General features: G+C 39.4%; 1 protein-coding gene across 2 annotated transcripts in view; it reads left to right on the top strand.

The window, feature by feature from the left end:
* nlgn3a (neuroligin 3a) overlaps positions 1-14,714 on the top strand; it is a 185,772-nt gene that overhangs the window by 38,823 nt on the left and 132,235 nt on the right. Inside the window, exons 2-3 of one of the 2 annotated variants that reach the window (XM_086019706.1) lie at positions 2,487-3,157; positions 4,054-4,113. In XM_086019706.1, coding sequence (XP_085875832.1) covers positions 2,686-3,157; positions 4,054-4,113 — 532 coding nt within the window. In that variant the 5' untranslated portion in view covers positions 2,487-2,685. The remainder of the gene's footprint in view (positions 1-2,486; positions 3,158-4,053; positions 4,114-14,714) is intronic. The other variant, XM_086019714.1, reaches the window with a different exon arrangement.

The following is a 14,714-nucleotide window of genomic DNA, read 5'->3' as shown; positions in this document are numbered from 1 at the left end:
TCAATAATCTCAACTAAATATGTCTTCGAGGTTTTCTGCCTTCTCACCGCATTGAGCCGACAGTGTAACTTTTCTGGCAAATAATCCTTTATCAACACTTTGCCCCAAGCAATGGAGGGCTCTTAATCCGCAGATTGAACATGAGAGGGGACTTTGTATGTATTTTCAGTCAGCAGGTGCTCTGTGTGCATGAATTCCAAAGCATAATAGTCCATCATATGCATGTCCTTTATGTAAGTGCTGATGAAGATGGGCTCATCTGGAGCATCCTCAGTATATATGGATATATGCTTGAGCCACAGTTCCTGCAGATGGGAGTAGTGCAAACGGCACCCGCAGGAACATCCATGTTGCTGATGCATTATAAATCATTCAAGCCATCTTTTTGAAGGCAATATCCTCTCCTAAATGTTGACGTTTCTTTGTAGAGCAAATGTTGTCGGATGATGGGGGGGCCTAAGCTTCAGAAATTGAAAATTGATCAGGCAGCGTGTGGGAAGGTGATATCCCAGGCACTACAAATTTACCCTGAGACTTTTGGTTTACAACACTGTCACAGGAAGAAGCCTCACCGCCTATAGCTACATCCTCCTCTGCCCTTTTCTTTTAGACCAGGGGGATTTTGAATCTAAATTGTTCATATCTACACCAAAGGGAGAAGGGGAAAATGCTGCATTGCAATAAGCACAACATTAATTTTTTATCATGTGACTATGTTCCTGTGTATGCAGATTTTTCTCTTTGTGTAAAGTTTAGTCTTGGGAGTGGGACTGGGTGGAAAAATGGCATTACCATTACACTGGTCAACAGCAAATTTTAATTAAAGATGGCTTTATGTGTACTTTTGACTAATGTAAAGAATGTCCGTAATTGATTTTATTTTTTTCTAGCGTGTCAGATTTTTGTGATATTTGAATTTTTTGTTGTGACCTATAAAAGCTTGCGCAGTATGGATTTTATCTTGCGTTTCAATTTTTTTTTTTTTTTTTTATTATTTATAGCTGTTGCTGAACCCAACCCTTAATTCGTAAATATCACCAAATATATTACTACCGGTATATTCAGAGATGGGCATTTTACTAAATTTTGCTGTTCCGTCATTCGTCCGTCACTTTTCAAGCCGCGGCACTATCATCATTGTGCAATACTTAAAAAGTACAATCTCTTGAACTGGGACAATTTTCATAAGGTTGCAGATTTGAAGCTTATTTATAAGGTACTTACTGGCCTAGCCGCAGTTTCCCTGGCAAAATTAATCTGCCAAAGAGACAGTAGTGAGCGCCTCACTCATGCCTCTCTCAGGGGTGACCGCGCTTTTAGCTTGTCAACGTGGTCAGTAAGAGGTGCCAAGGAATGGAACAGTATACCAGAGGAGGTTAGGAGACAAACCACCTACAAGGCCTTCGTTAAGAATTTGAGCACATGGTACAAAAATAACTAAATATGTCAATACTAAAACGTATACCTCCCAAGCTGTCATTGTCTTCATGTGTTTGGTTTTTAATTTTGACTTTTATTGTGTGCCTATCGTTAATTACTTGTTATATTGTATATTGTAACATGTTTGAAGGACTTTGTGTCTTGCGATTTATATATATATATATATATATATATATATATATATATATATATATATATATATATATATATATATATATATATATATATATATATATATATATATATTTTTTTTTTTTTAATTGTATTTTAATGTTTTTCTACTTCATGGTAGCCTGGGGACTACAGATGAAAAATAGCCTCTTGGCTAATTCTGGCTATTTTTTTTAACCATGATCTTTCATGTGTTATGTGAAATTGCACTGTCCACTTTCAAATAAACGAATCCAATCTGAATTTTAACCGTCAATTGGTCAGTCTGTCAGCCAGTAGGTCAGTTAGTCCACCAGTAATCGAGTCAGCCGGTCCGTGAGTCAGTCAGTCAGTCCTTCAGTACGCACCCCCCCACCCCGCGCCCCACAGCACCCGAAAAAAACCATCAGCAAAACGGATGTCCATCAGTAACCATTCTCAGTGGGCGGTTGGTGACGATTACTTTGACGGAAGAAAATCCACTTCTATTAGTGGCCGGCGTCCATCAGTGACGAACTGACGGACCCGGTCCATCAGTCTGACAGAATGCCCAACTCTGACTATATTACACATTATAGTATGTTGTCAATATTATGGAAATCTGATGTGCAAGAGAAAAAAACAAGGGCTGAGTCAGAATCATAATTGAGCAATGATAATTATCAAACACTTTATGAAAAGACATTGTGTAGTTAACTGCAACATCTAAGTCACTTGATCATTTGGTCCAATGGTGGCACTTGCAAGAACTCTTGTCACATTTATGTGAGCAGTTTTATGTCAGGACACAAAAGCACCCCGGCAGTCAATAAATATGACGGCCTTAAAGTAGAAGGAAGCACACTGGTGTGCTGTCAGGAAACTGTCATTAATTCTCCTGTCTTCTTCTTTTGTAGCACGGGATAGAAGATCTGACAAGCGAGGAGAGAGGACCTCTCTCTAAGGAGAGGAGCTGCAAAACTGTTTCTCATCCTTTCCAAGCCGCCGGAGCCCAGTATATCAGCCCATGATTGGCCTTCCCGTGGCTCGACTACACGGATAAGCTAAGGCACGGGAAAGTTGTATGTTGGTCGCTTGCACTCGCTATCGAGGACCATGTGGTTTTCGCCGAGGAGAAGTCGTACCCCCTTGCAGAACTGGAAAAGATCCCACAGTTGCCCCGGTATCATCTCGTCCTTGTGGCTATTAACATTTTGCTGGTGCTTTGCGGCAGTGAGGGGTCAGAGCTACCACCCCACCGTCAACACACAATATGGCAAACTCCGAGGGGTCAGGGTGCCTCTGCCCAGTGAGATCCTCGGCCCGGTGGACCAATATCTTGGAGTCCCTTACGCCGCCTCCCCAGTTGGGGAAAAACGCTTCATGCCACCCGAGCCGCCATCCTCCTGGTCAGGGATCAAAAATGCCACCCACTTTGCTCCAGTGTGCCCCCAAAATATTCACAACGCTGTTCCAGAGATCATGATGCCCATATGGTTCACCTACAACCTGGATATAATTACCACTTACATACAAGACCAACACGAGGATTGTCTTTATCTTAACATCTATGTTCCGACAGAGGATGGTGAGTGTGTCTCGCAGTCAGGATGAAACCACTTCTGTCCTCCCTCTCTGTCACTTCTTAAACTCTTTTTATTTATTTATTTTTTTTTTTGCGCGAGCATGACCTGTTGTCTGGCGCATGCTGTGTCTGTGTCAGTCATCTCAACCTACCATCATTTAGTCTTTTCATCAACTCTCCCCTTCCATGTCACTCTTAAAGGTTCCTCTTTTGATGACTAAATGACTTACAATGACAAAATTTTAATCAAAGAAGGGAGACATTGGGTTGTGCACTTTCCTACCCTCACTGTCTTGACTGTCTCTGGGATATTAGTGATAAGTAGCTTGCCTCATAAGTGAATGATCCTCTCGTAGGTTGGTGAAATGCTCTGTCTGGTACATGAGAGGCCTGTGGCATCAGCCTAACCTATGTAAGACCCTTTACTCTCCTCTTCAAATGGAGATCTCATCTGAAAAAATAATGGGAGCCACACATTTTAGATTTGGATGCTCTGAATGGCCGTTTTCAGGGCACCAATGGAAAACTGCGCAGGAAAATGGGCTTGACCTACAAAGCGCTCAGCGATTCATATGATTCAAACTGACATCACTTCAATTTGTGATAGCTCTAAATGGGGAAATCTGACCAGCAACTGTGTGGCCTGTAATGGGTCTTAAATAGAAGTGCATGTGAATATGGGCTTCCTGTGTCCCAGGATGCAGCAAATTCATTCCACCACCTCGGAATATTTCTGCAGCGACACCCACTTACTTTTTCAACAGGTCCTCTGTCGTTCTTGTTAATGACGGGGTGGGGGTGGGTGATTTGGGGTGTCTGACAGACTTGTTGCATGTCACCTGCAATATTTTCCAGAGCTATCTGTTATTTTGTAGTTTTTTTTCCCATTCATTTTACAGTCAAAAGAATATCCAAGGAATGTGCCAGGAAACCCAACAAGAAAATGTGTAGAAAAGGAGGTAGGTAAACAATCCCACATGCAATGAAATGAAATGAAAGCAAAAGAGGAGGGCGGAGCATCCTTCCAAAGCTGCCAATATGAGCGTCAACCAAGTCTCAAGTCAAAGTTCTAATGGGGACGAACGCAGGAGCCACATCATCCTTGACACGAGTGCAAGAGATCAGCCAGTGCTTGTGCTGCCTTGCTTGAGGCTGTGCATGTATGCGCTGGTGCACCACGGAATGGAAAAAATAAACAGGTCACAAAATAAATGATGTAGCTTTGTCAAGCAATAGATGTCTACGAATAACCTGTATCTTATTTATTTTTAATGTCATTGTATTTGGATGTTTTTTTTTTGTCTTTCATTTATTTTAATCGTCATATCAACTGTTGGTTAAATCAGGGGCAAGAGTGAGACTTGTGAAATGAGATGAGATTAAATTTGAACTTTCTATGCAAAGTAATACTTCAAGTAGGGCTGTGCAATCAATCGAAATTCAATCATGATTATTACACTCCACGATTACAAAATTGACATAACTGTAAAAATGATATTCATTTATATCCAATGCACGATATTGGTAAATCCTACTTGAATTTATACAGTCACACCTTTTTTTTTATTTTAATATAACAAATTTTGTAAATTGTGTTTGGTACACAAGCAACTTACTTACATTTATTTGGCTTTATATTTTTTACGTTTAAACATTTTCCTGTTTTGTACCAACAAATAAATGATTGTTTGAATCGTAATTTCAATTATTACCAAAATAATCATGATTAATATATTTTTCATAATTGAGCAGCCCTAACATCAAGTGTACTTCAAAATGGGCACTTAGCCCCTTTCAAAATGTTTTCCTGCAGAACGCGTAAAAGCATCTCACACTTGGCCGAAACTACCACTCTTTTAAAAATATGTTTTCAGAAGTTTTTATTAGGACATTCTTTCAAAAAAATGCTCTGTGAGGCAACCTGATATATTCCTAGTCCTCGATGTTGTGAAATTGTTGGGATGATAGTGTTTTTGAAAGAATATATCACAATTGACAAAAAGTGCACTACTTGCAAATTGAAGAGAATTTGATTCAACTAGTCTTAAGGACAACAAAGAAAAATTGACAAACACTCCTCTCTGTGGTGTGTCGAAAGACGAAGGAAGACATTGTTTTTGCTTTACAGCGATTTTAAATTGATCAATTAATTGATTTCATTTTCCTATATTTGGTCAAGGAAATGTAGTTAAATGCCCATCCCAAACCAGCATGTAGAGGCAGTAGTTCGACGAGGATGCTCAAGAAACCTGTCAAGATCATGTCTTCTTAAAAATGTCCACCTCATAAGAATATAAAAGAATCTTTAAATATCTATAAAATGTCCTCCCGAATGCTCATGAGATCATGTTGCTTTTTAATGCGTTGATGATTTTACTGTTTAAATAGTGTTTTTGTGGTATTTCACTGGTAATAAAGCTTCAATGTACCCTTGCGGTCAAAGATAAAAAAGCAATGACATATGGAAACATTCCAATTTCACTTTAAGCGCCTGTTAAAATCACAGTGTTTTGTAAAATCACACGGCTAATTCACAAAGTGTGCCCTACAGGACTTAACAATTAGCCTTTAGACTGATACGGAGAATATCTTGCTCCAAATGAATGATTTGGTTCCCAATTTCCGTCGACGCTATTGGCAGCGTGTGGCCTCACTCTGTGCACCCATATATTCTACTTTGGTAAACCAATTTTATTTGAGACGGGCCCTCCAGGCACTTCTGCTTCAGAATTAGTCCCAGATGTGGAATATACACAGAAATATCTCTTTAATATTACCGTTCCTCTTGAATTTTTTTTTTCAATTATCTCCCTTAGGTTCAGTAATAGGAAAGTGGTTTTATCATAAGTTTCATGTATTGGTTTTGTGACAATATTATGAGAAAAGCCGGTTGTAACATAGGCCCCCTGCTGCCATAAACATGAAGGGTGTCATTTACTCTCAAACTCTCGTTTCATTATAAAGTCACTCTTTTTTTTTCTTTTTTTAAACAAGTATGTCGTCTAATCTTGGCTTATGTTTAATTAACGGTGCTAATGAAGCAGAATTTATCCTTCTTAGGCAATGCAGAAATCCACCTGTAAGGCCTACATGATTTTAGTTTCCAAAAGGGAAGCTTAATGATTGTTGAAAATATTTACAATCAATAGGCTGCATTTAAAATGTAACTATGTTATTACAATTGTAAGATTTAATGCAAACACTAAGATATGAGTAATGGGGGAATTATGTGGTTGTGTTTGAATGGTTGCAAAGCTGGAGGCCTGTAGTAGAGTCACAGACAGTCCTAATAACATTTTAATTCCCAATTTTGCGATATCTATAAATACGGTTCCCCCGGAGGAAAGCATGATTAATGCTTAGAAATAAGATAATATGCTTGTTTTTCCCAGCGTCAATCCTCTTGCTCAGCATGAAGCACATTTTTTGCATAATAATGCTCATCAAATGAGGAAAAACAGCCTCATGAACCTTGAAAAATGCATCACAAGAGAGTTGTACGTTTGGTAGAGTTGCAGCTTTAGGATGTTCATGAATGTATGAAATCCTGGGCATTTTTGTTTTTTTTTAGCATAAGCATTAACTTTCCTTGCGGTCTCACATATATATATATATACACACATATATATATATATATATATACATATATATACATATATATATATATATATATATATATATATATATATATATATATATATATATATACACACACATATACACACTGCAATATACTACCCCGGTAGCGACGTGCACGGGCCCTATTTTTCAACATAGATAGGTGCGGTTTATATAAAGGTGCAGCTTATACATGTTTTATTTATTTATTTTTTTAAATAGAGTGGGTGCGTCTTATATAAAAGTGCACCTTATATTCTGGAAAATACAGTGTATATATATATGGGCGGATTAATCAGTTATCAGAATATGTTTACTGTGAAATGACAAAATTGGCATCTGCCTCAAAAACGAAAAAAATCCTTAATAGTTGGGCCCTAATTATGAGTTTTTCATTGGACAACAGCGGTATATGTTTATGCCTCAATATAGGGATGATAATGCAAGCAATAACTGCACCTCACCTTCTTCTATCACATTTTATTTGTATAAAACTGGAAGAATTAAGGCTGAGTAAAATAAGTCACCTGACATGAACTAGGAGCACATCTTTTTATTTGATTAAGTTTGAGGGTTTTGGAGACATGAAGCTGCAATTAAATGTAATGAGAATGTGCATAGTAATAATACGAAGAAAGGAAAGCATTTAATGCAATGCTTTTGTGTGAGAATCGCTCAGAATTCATACAATGTGAAGGCAAAAACAAAGGATGTGCATACGAGCATATTGTTTTGCAAACTAATACCCAGTTGGGATTTGGGGTTCTGACACTTAAAACCTTTCCTGATGAATTCATTAATGCACTGATCCAAACATTAATGCGGACTGAATGATGAGGAAATGAAAGACCAGTGTGTCAGGCTGCATATGAGGGAGGAGAGACACTAACTCAGAGCTTATCTCATTGAACCAATTCCAATTATGCGAATATTGTTGGTGAGTTGAAGCGTGCAGAAATTCTGTTACCAGTTTTCAGAAAATTAAAATTGTCGATAAAATTGGGATCCTGCCAGCTCGAGACAACAAATGTTAAATTATGTTGTTTTTTTTTTTTTTTCCCCCTCTATGTGGATGTATTTTTACAGTGTAAGCAGTGCTTGTGTCTGCTCCAATTTGAAAGGACAGGCTTACCTTAAAAAAAGTTTCACACAGGAAAATTGACTGACAGAAGATTTTCTTAGAGTTTCACCCTATTGATATGATTCTCCTGAGGCAGAGTACTGGCAGTGCTAAATTGGCTATAGTTTCGGTCATTTGTTCTTTCTGTTTGTAAAATATCATTTCACTGCAGGTTTCTCTCACCGTGAGTATAAAAACTGTTTTTAGATTTCTTCACAACAGTCTCTGAGTAACAGCTTTTAAGAGACACATCCTTTCCGAAATTCAGCTTTCACCATGGGTTTCTTTGAGAAAAGTGCAGCAAAATCTATGTTGCATTTGCTTCTATTTTGGGCCAGCCAAGTGTCATTCCTATTAAAAGCTATGAACTGCTGCAGCTGAAATTGGTGCCAGGGCTAAGCAATCCCACCCAAAGGTTTGCAAACCAACCAATTAACTAGAAACTGGACACTTTTCAGTCATACTAGATGGTGGGCTGGAGAGTATGAACGCTGTGAAATACATCCAATCCTGCTTAGACCACAGTATGTCTTGTCATAGCAGCCAGTAACACTCTGCAGTAATCTGCTGGTTGGACCGCTCCAAAGTGCCTGAGGAAAAGAGGGCCAGGCCAAGGAAGCCTCTGCAGCAAGAATGGGCGAACATTTTCCAAGACGATAGTAAACATTGGCCTTTGTGGTTTGACAACACTCAATGCCTTCCTTTGAATACGACAGCTACGAGTTCTATAGTCTAGCCGGGACACTCAGTGACCCAAGTGAGTCAAGTCACATTGATTTGTGATGCAAGACTTGACCTAAGCAGGAAGTTCGCACTCAGAGGCCCCCCGCCGTTGTACTGTTCGCCTTTCAGTTAACCCAATTGCTCTGTCCTTCGAGTGTAGACCAATTGAAGTGAATCGAGAACATCCACACACACACATACACTCACACACAGAAATACAATCTGCCGCCTCTGGTATGTCTATTAGCTCAGTCAAGCAGGCTGCACAGAGAATTAGCCTGTATTTCTTATATTTTCAATATTTTTTAAAATTATTCCCCAATTTAAACAAAATCAAACATGTTAAAGAAAATTTTCCGTAGCTCACGCCATGTAATAGACCTGATTTGGTACTTGTACAAGTATTTTCCCAGCAGAATAGAACATTTTTGTATACTTATGTAATGAGGTTACTTGACCCTATACAGAAAAAAGTTTGGCATCCCTGATTATTTTCAAGTTTTTCTTTTATAAACCATTTGTTGTTGTCAGCAATTTCGTCTAATGAGTTTCTGGATTTCGGTTTAAGCTATTTTTGACCATTCGTCATTAGAAAATGGCTCCAGTTCACTCAGGGTTGATGGTTTACAAGCATGGACAGTGTGCTTTAAGTCACACCACACATTTTGAAAAATATTTAGGTCTAGGGACTGAGATGTCCATTCCAAATTATTGTACTTGTTCCTCTACATCAGGGGTGTCAAAGTCAAATGGACGGAGGGCCAAAAAAAAAAAAATTGCGGCAAGCCGAGGGCCGGACTGATAGAATGTTCATTTAATTTTTTTTTAAATGTCCAGATTGGATCAGGTCCTTCGCGGCTGGTGATGATGTCACGCTTTATATATCTGTAATATATTTCTTTGCGTCTATGTTTGTCACCCCCCTGGATGTTGTGTTTTTATCTTCGGAGTTACTAAATAAAAAATAAAATAAAGTACATTACTGCTACTTTTGCGAGACAGCTCGTACTTCACTTCCGTTTGACTTTGAAACTGGAGACAATTTTCTGGTTGATTTGGGCTGCAAGATTGTATGAACTGTACATAATGTGAAGTAAAACAGAGAGGATCATATGATTGGTGTGATGTCTCCAGCTGACTCTATTTTAGAGTGGCAAGGTATGAATGTGGGTGCTCCTGTCTGAAAACACAGGCCCGTATTCCACTTGACACGTCTATTTATTGTGGTCTGCAACAACACAGCAAAGAATAACCTAGCAACATCATCGAATGCATATCCATTAGTTAACAATATGCCTAAACATTACAATTCATTGTATTATGCAACTAAACAGCCAAACAATACATGCAATACACATTCACACGTTTCATCACTAGAATAGTTAGCATACTAGCCGAAATAACTAACTAGTGTTCATCAACGTGACATCACTCACGAGAACATATCGAGGATATTATGTACAGCAGTTACCAGACACGAACTTAAATGATTAAACTCACCTTTTAACACTTACACACAACAACAAACGTGGTGGAACACGGGAATCTGCAACTACTGAGTTTGCTGGCACGAATAAACTACGAGCTGTGTCGAAGGAGGAAAGAGAAAAAAAAGTCACTCACTTTCAACACTTAGTGCTCGAATAGCGTTCAATGCCTGCTCACAGTGTGGGACATCTCAGCACCACTTCGAAACTCAATGAATTTATCAAATGCCAACAATTACTAATAATAAAACAACCTGAGATTTCTAACATGAAGTATTTCCTATAAAGTGTGTTTTACTCCCAATAACTTTTCACCACAATCCGATTCTGAAAGCCACAAAAAGTGACATGAAGTCTTTAGTCAGCATGTAGAACAGCCATGTGGTGGCAAACATTGATGCAAAGAAATATATTACAGAAATAGTGTAACGAATTGGGTTATCTGTGTTGTGGTCGAATTTGTGTCTTGCCAAGTTGTTTTGTTTGCGAGGTTAATGAATGCATCGTGCGGCTCGCTGGATGGGAGGGCATGCGAGCGAGAGTAGCGGAGGACGAACAGGAGAGCTGTTGCTCTTTTTTGACTGAACGGTTGTCGTACTGTATTGGCGTCGGCTGCAGCCCTTATTAGCTGATTGGACGAATAAAGACATGATGATTAAAATACGTCCGACGGTGTGTTCTTTGAAGTCGCTACAATATATTTTAAAGCGTGACGTCTTCGGCAGGCGCAAAGGACCCAATCAGATCTGCTATCCACACCGGGTTTCTGCGAGCTGCGGGCCGGATCTAATAATAAAGAAATATCATCCCAGGGGCCGTAGAAAACCTTCTCGAGAGCCGGATGTGGCCCGCGGGCCTTGACTTTGACATATGTGCTCTACATGAATGCCTTAGTAGACTTTGCGTTGTTTAGGGTCATTGTCTTGTTGAAGTATCAAGCCCTGGCACAACTTCAACTTTGTGACTGATACTTGAACATTTATTTCAAGAATCTTCTGATACTGACTGGCATTCATGCAGCCTTCAACTTCAATAAGATTGCCAGTACGTGCACTGGCCACACAGCCCCATAGCATAATGGAACCACCAGAGCTGGGCTTCGGCCTTCCGTCCCTGGTTTCCGTCCTGCATATTCAATCGACCCTTGTGTTCCTAGCCCGTCCTTCGCCAGCGACAGCCAATCGGCGTCGATTACGAAATCTTTACGTCACACGCAAGGTGCCGCACTAGCAGACATGCCGCCAAACAAAGAAAAACTATCCAACAAAAACAACTGAGACACGCACAGTGTTGTCATCGGTGAAATAAAAAGAATATGGGAGACATGTCATTGCGCCTGTAGGACCGCAAGGTACACCACAGACTTTTATTTTTTATTGTTTCATTACTCGACCGCGTGTCAGGAGTGCGGCCCCTGCATGTGACGCGGTATCGGTAAAGTCCGTCCTCGACGCCGGTTGGCTGTCTCCGACCGACTGGGACCACGTGGGTCGATTGAATATGCAGGACGCAAACCGTGGACGAAGGGCCGAAACCCTGCTCCGGAAACCGCCATCATATTTTACTGTGGGTAGCAAGTGTTTGTCTTGGAATGCTGTGTTATTTATTTGCCATGCATACTGCCAGTATAGATACTATATACTGTACAGTATATACATATATAGATACATAAACATACATAGGTATCTATCGGCCGCACAATAGCACTCCTTTAACTGTTTTGTCAGTTAACAGCAATGATAGATGGTTTTTTTCTCTGTACACATAACTAATTCAAATAACCACTTAGAGGTGTTATGAGACCAACAATCTCGTAAGATGTGATTGCTAATAGTGATGTTACATGATCCCTGTGTGGTACCTTTGCTTCATTTCATACGCCGAAGGCTGTGGCGTTAACGTGCCTGTAGTGACTGCAACATTTTGATCTTTTTGGTGTAGCACTCTTGAGTTTTGCTGAGTAAATTACTTCAGACGCTTGAAAAGATGAATATCCTGATGATTGTTGAGATTAGAATACATTGACTTGAATGTGCTGTTGTATGCCATCAAAATAATTAAGGAAATGAAAAGTTAAAACCTCTAACTTTTGAAAACAAACAAAACAGCCAAGTGTCAAACAATTCCAATAGTGTTCCAAATCAAGCCAATTAGTCAAGTCAAATCTAGTTAAGTCATGTCAAGTCAAGGTCTAAACACTGTGTGCTTCCCGGCCAAAAACCACCTGCTAATAGGGCAGATACTTCCTTTTAAAGGTAAAGGACCTCCTCACCTCTAGAGGGAGCACACCAAACAGAATTTATTACACAGAACAAATGAGAACTGTATGTCAAACAAAATACATAGAAATTGGCTCCTACAGTGCCTTTTTCCATTATCCACCACAAGACAGGATGCAAGGCTTTTTTTTATACCATTTTTTTATTGGTTTTTACTTAGTTATTTTGAGAGCAGCTGAAGCACAGTGTGAATTTTTGGCTGTCCTTTACGGCAGGATTACAGCCTCCTTAACCTTTCAGCTGCGTTCTCCATCATTCGCTCTTACGTGTCCCAACCAAGCTGTTCCTTAACCTCTCCTCTGAGAGACAGATTGAGCGGGACGCCAAAAAGGAAGAGAGAGCAAGATCACAGACAGGAGGAGATAAAGATCCGGCCTCTCAAAAAGAGGAAAATGGCCACCTGAGGATTAGAGACTGAATATTACAGTTTCAAATTGTCAAACCTGCAACATTTCACATTTTCACAAAATCCCGTTCCACATTCTGACCTTTCTGATATTTAACTCCGAGGCTCATCTATTGTCACGGAACCTTTTCCCTTTGCAAAGGCAAAGCAGTTAACATTCAGCCCTTCCTCGATGTATTGAGGGAATTGTGGATTCATTTAATAAATCGCATGAATCTATCCGTATGGGTGTATGAGTGCAGTAGTGCATGCCCTGGTTTCTTCATGAACACCTCAAAGGCAAAGGCACTTTTTGTCTTCGGTTGCACCTTGGTAAAATGTAGCATTTTGCTACACTTGATGTAAACAACAAGTCAGGTTTGGTTTATTTGAATCTTGATCAGATGGTTTTGACAGAATTCCATTTTCCCTGTCAATGTGCATGAACAGTACTTGCTATCTCGATGCAGCCTCGGAGGCTGCCCATGCAAGCAAAATCCTTCATTCATTTTGGGAAAATCACATACGATTTCGCCTCCTTTGTGTTTCAACTTTGAAGCTCAAATATCGTCTTGTCTCCAAAATTGCTCCATATTTGGGCTTCATGTTAAATTGTAGGCCCATATTTGACACATACAGGCTCTCTCACACCGTGATTTAGAGTGACAGAGCTACCCTGCCGACACCTGCCATCCAATCCATGCCTGTCTGGAACACTAATACTCAATATGCTCACTGTTATTCACCCTGTGTCAACACCAGAGGAAGCCAAATAACAGCAATGAGCCATAAAAAAGACTGAAAGCATTTTTTTTTTAGCATGTTATTTTTCTGAAACATTTTCCTGGGTTCCCAAGATGCAAGATTAAAAAAAAAGAAAGGCATGACTAGTACTTCCTGCAAAAGGAGACCATGAATTACAGCACCTGTCAAACATAAAAAACAAAGGCTTCATGTCTCAAAAAATGATGTTAAAATTGCTAGTGCGGTTTTGGAGCTGTAAAATCAAACCTTAGGTTTTTTTTTTTATCATTGTTATTAACTGCTCTTCTGTGTTTCTTTCTACAACTTTTACGCACCCACACAGACTCTTGAGTGGTTTTAAGCATCTACAACATGTACAACCAACAGTTCATAGCTCATTACTATAAACAGTTCGTTACTATAAAAATATGCGGCGATAGCCATTTGTGCATTTGTAATAGCCTGCAACCATTCACCTTTTCCCGAACGCCCACCCCCAAACACACACACACACACACACACTGTCCATCGAATTATTGATAGTATCTTAAAGCTCATATATCAGATGATGCAGTGTGTCAGATTGAGTTCACCGACATACACAAGTTTGCCACATAGAGCGGTAAAAAGGTCTCCACTCGCTTGCACTTTGGACTCATTTAAATATTCATGACTGCAATTTCCATTATGAAATAACTAGCAGTGGTCGCATAGGTTGAAAATGTTGGTTATTTAACTGCTGCTTGTTGCTATTGTGGTTTGTTTTTACTTGTCATTGTTAAATTCATCAAAATACAGTAGTAAAAAAGAAAACCTTTCCTTTTAGCCTGCAGTATATTGTCAAAACATCCCAGTATTAATTCTGCTGTAATGTATTTCCACTAGGGGTGTAACGGTACGCTAAATCACATTTCGGTTCGGTTCGGTTTCTTGGAAACATCCGTTCGGTAGATTTTCGGTACGAAAAAAAAAATGTGTATTTTGAAAAGATTACAAGTAAATCTCTCTCTCTCTCTCTCTCTCTCTCTCTCTCTCTCTCTCTCTCTCTCTCTCTCTCTCTCTCTCTCTCTCTCTCTCTCTCTCTCTCTCTCTCTCTCTCTCTCTCTCTCTCTCTCTCTCTCTCTCTCTCTCTCTCTCTCTCTCTCTCTCTCGACTATATATATATGTATATATATGTATATATATACAGACTATATATATATGT

This window comes from Filicampus tigris, chromosome 2, assembly GCF_054856515.1.
Source record: "Filicampus tigris isolate MCC_2025a chromosome 2, RoL_Ftig_1.0, whole genome shotgun sequence".
Classification (NCBI taxonomy): Eukaryota; Metazoa; Chordata; class Actinopteri; order Syngnathiformes; family Syngnathidae; genus Filicampus; species Filicampus tigris.
Note: the sequence above shows the minus strand (reverse complement) of the source record. Positions and strands in the feature narration are given on the sequence as shown.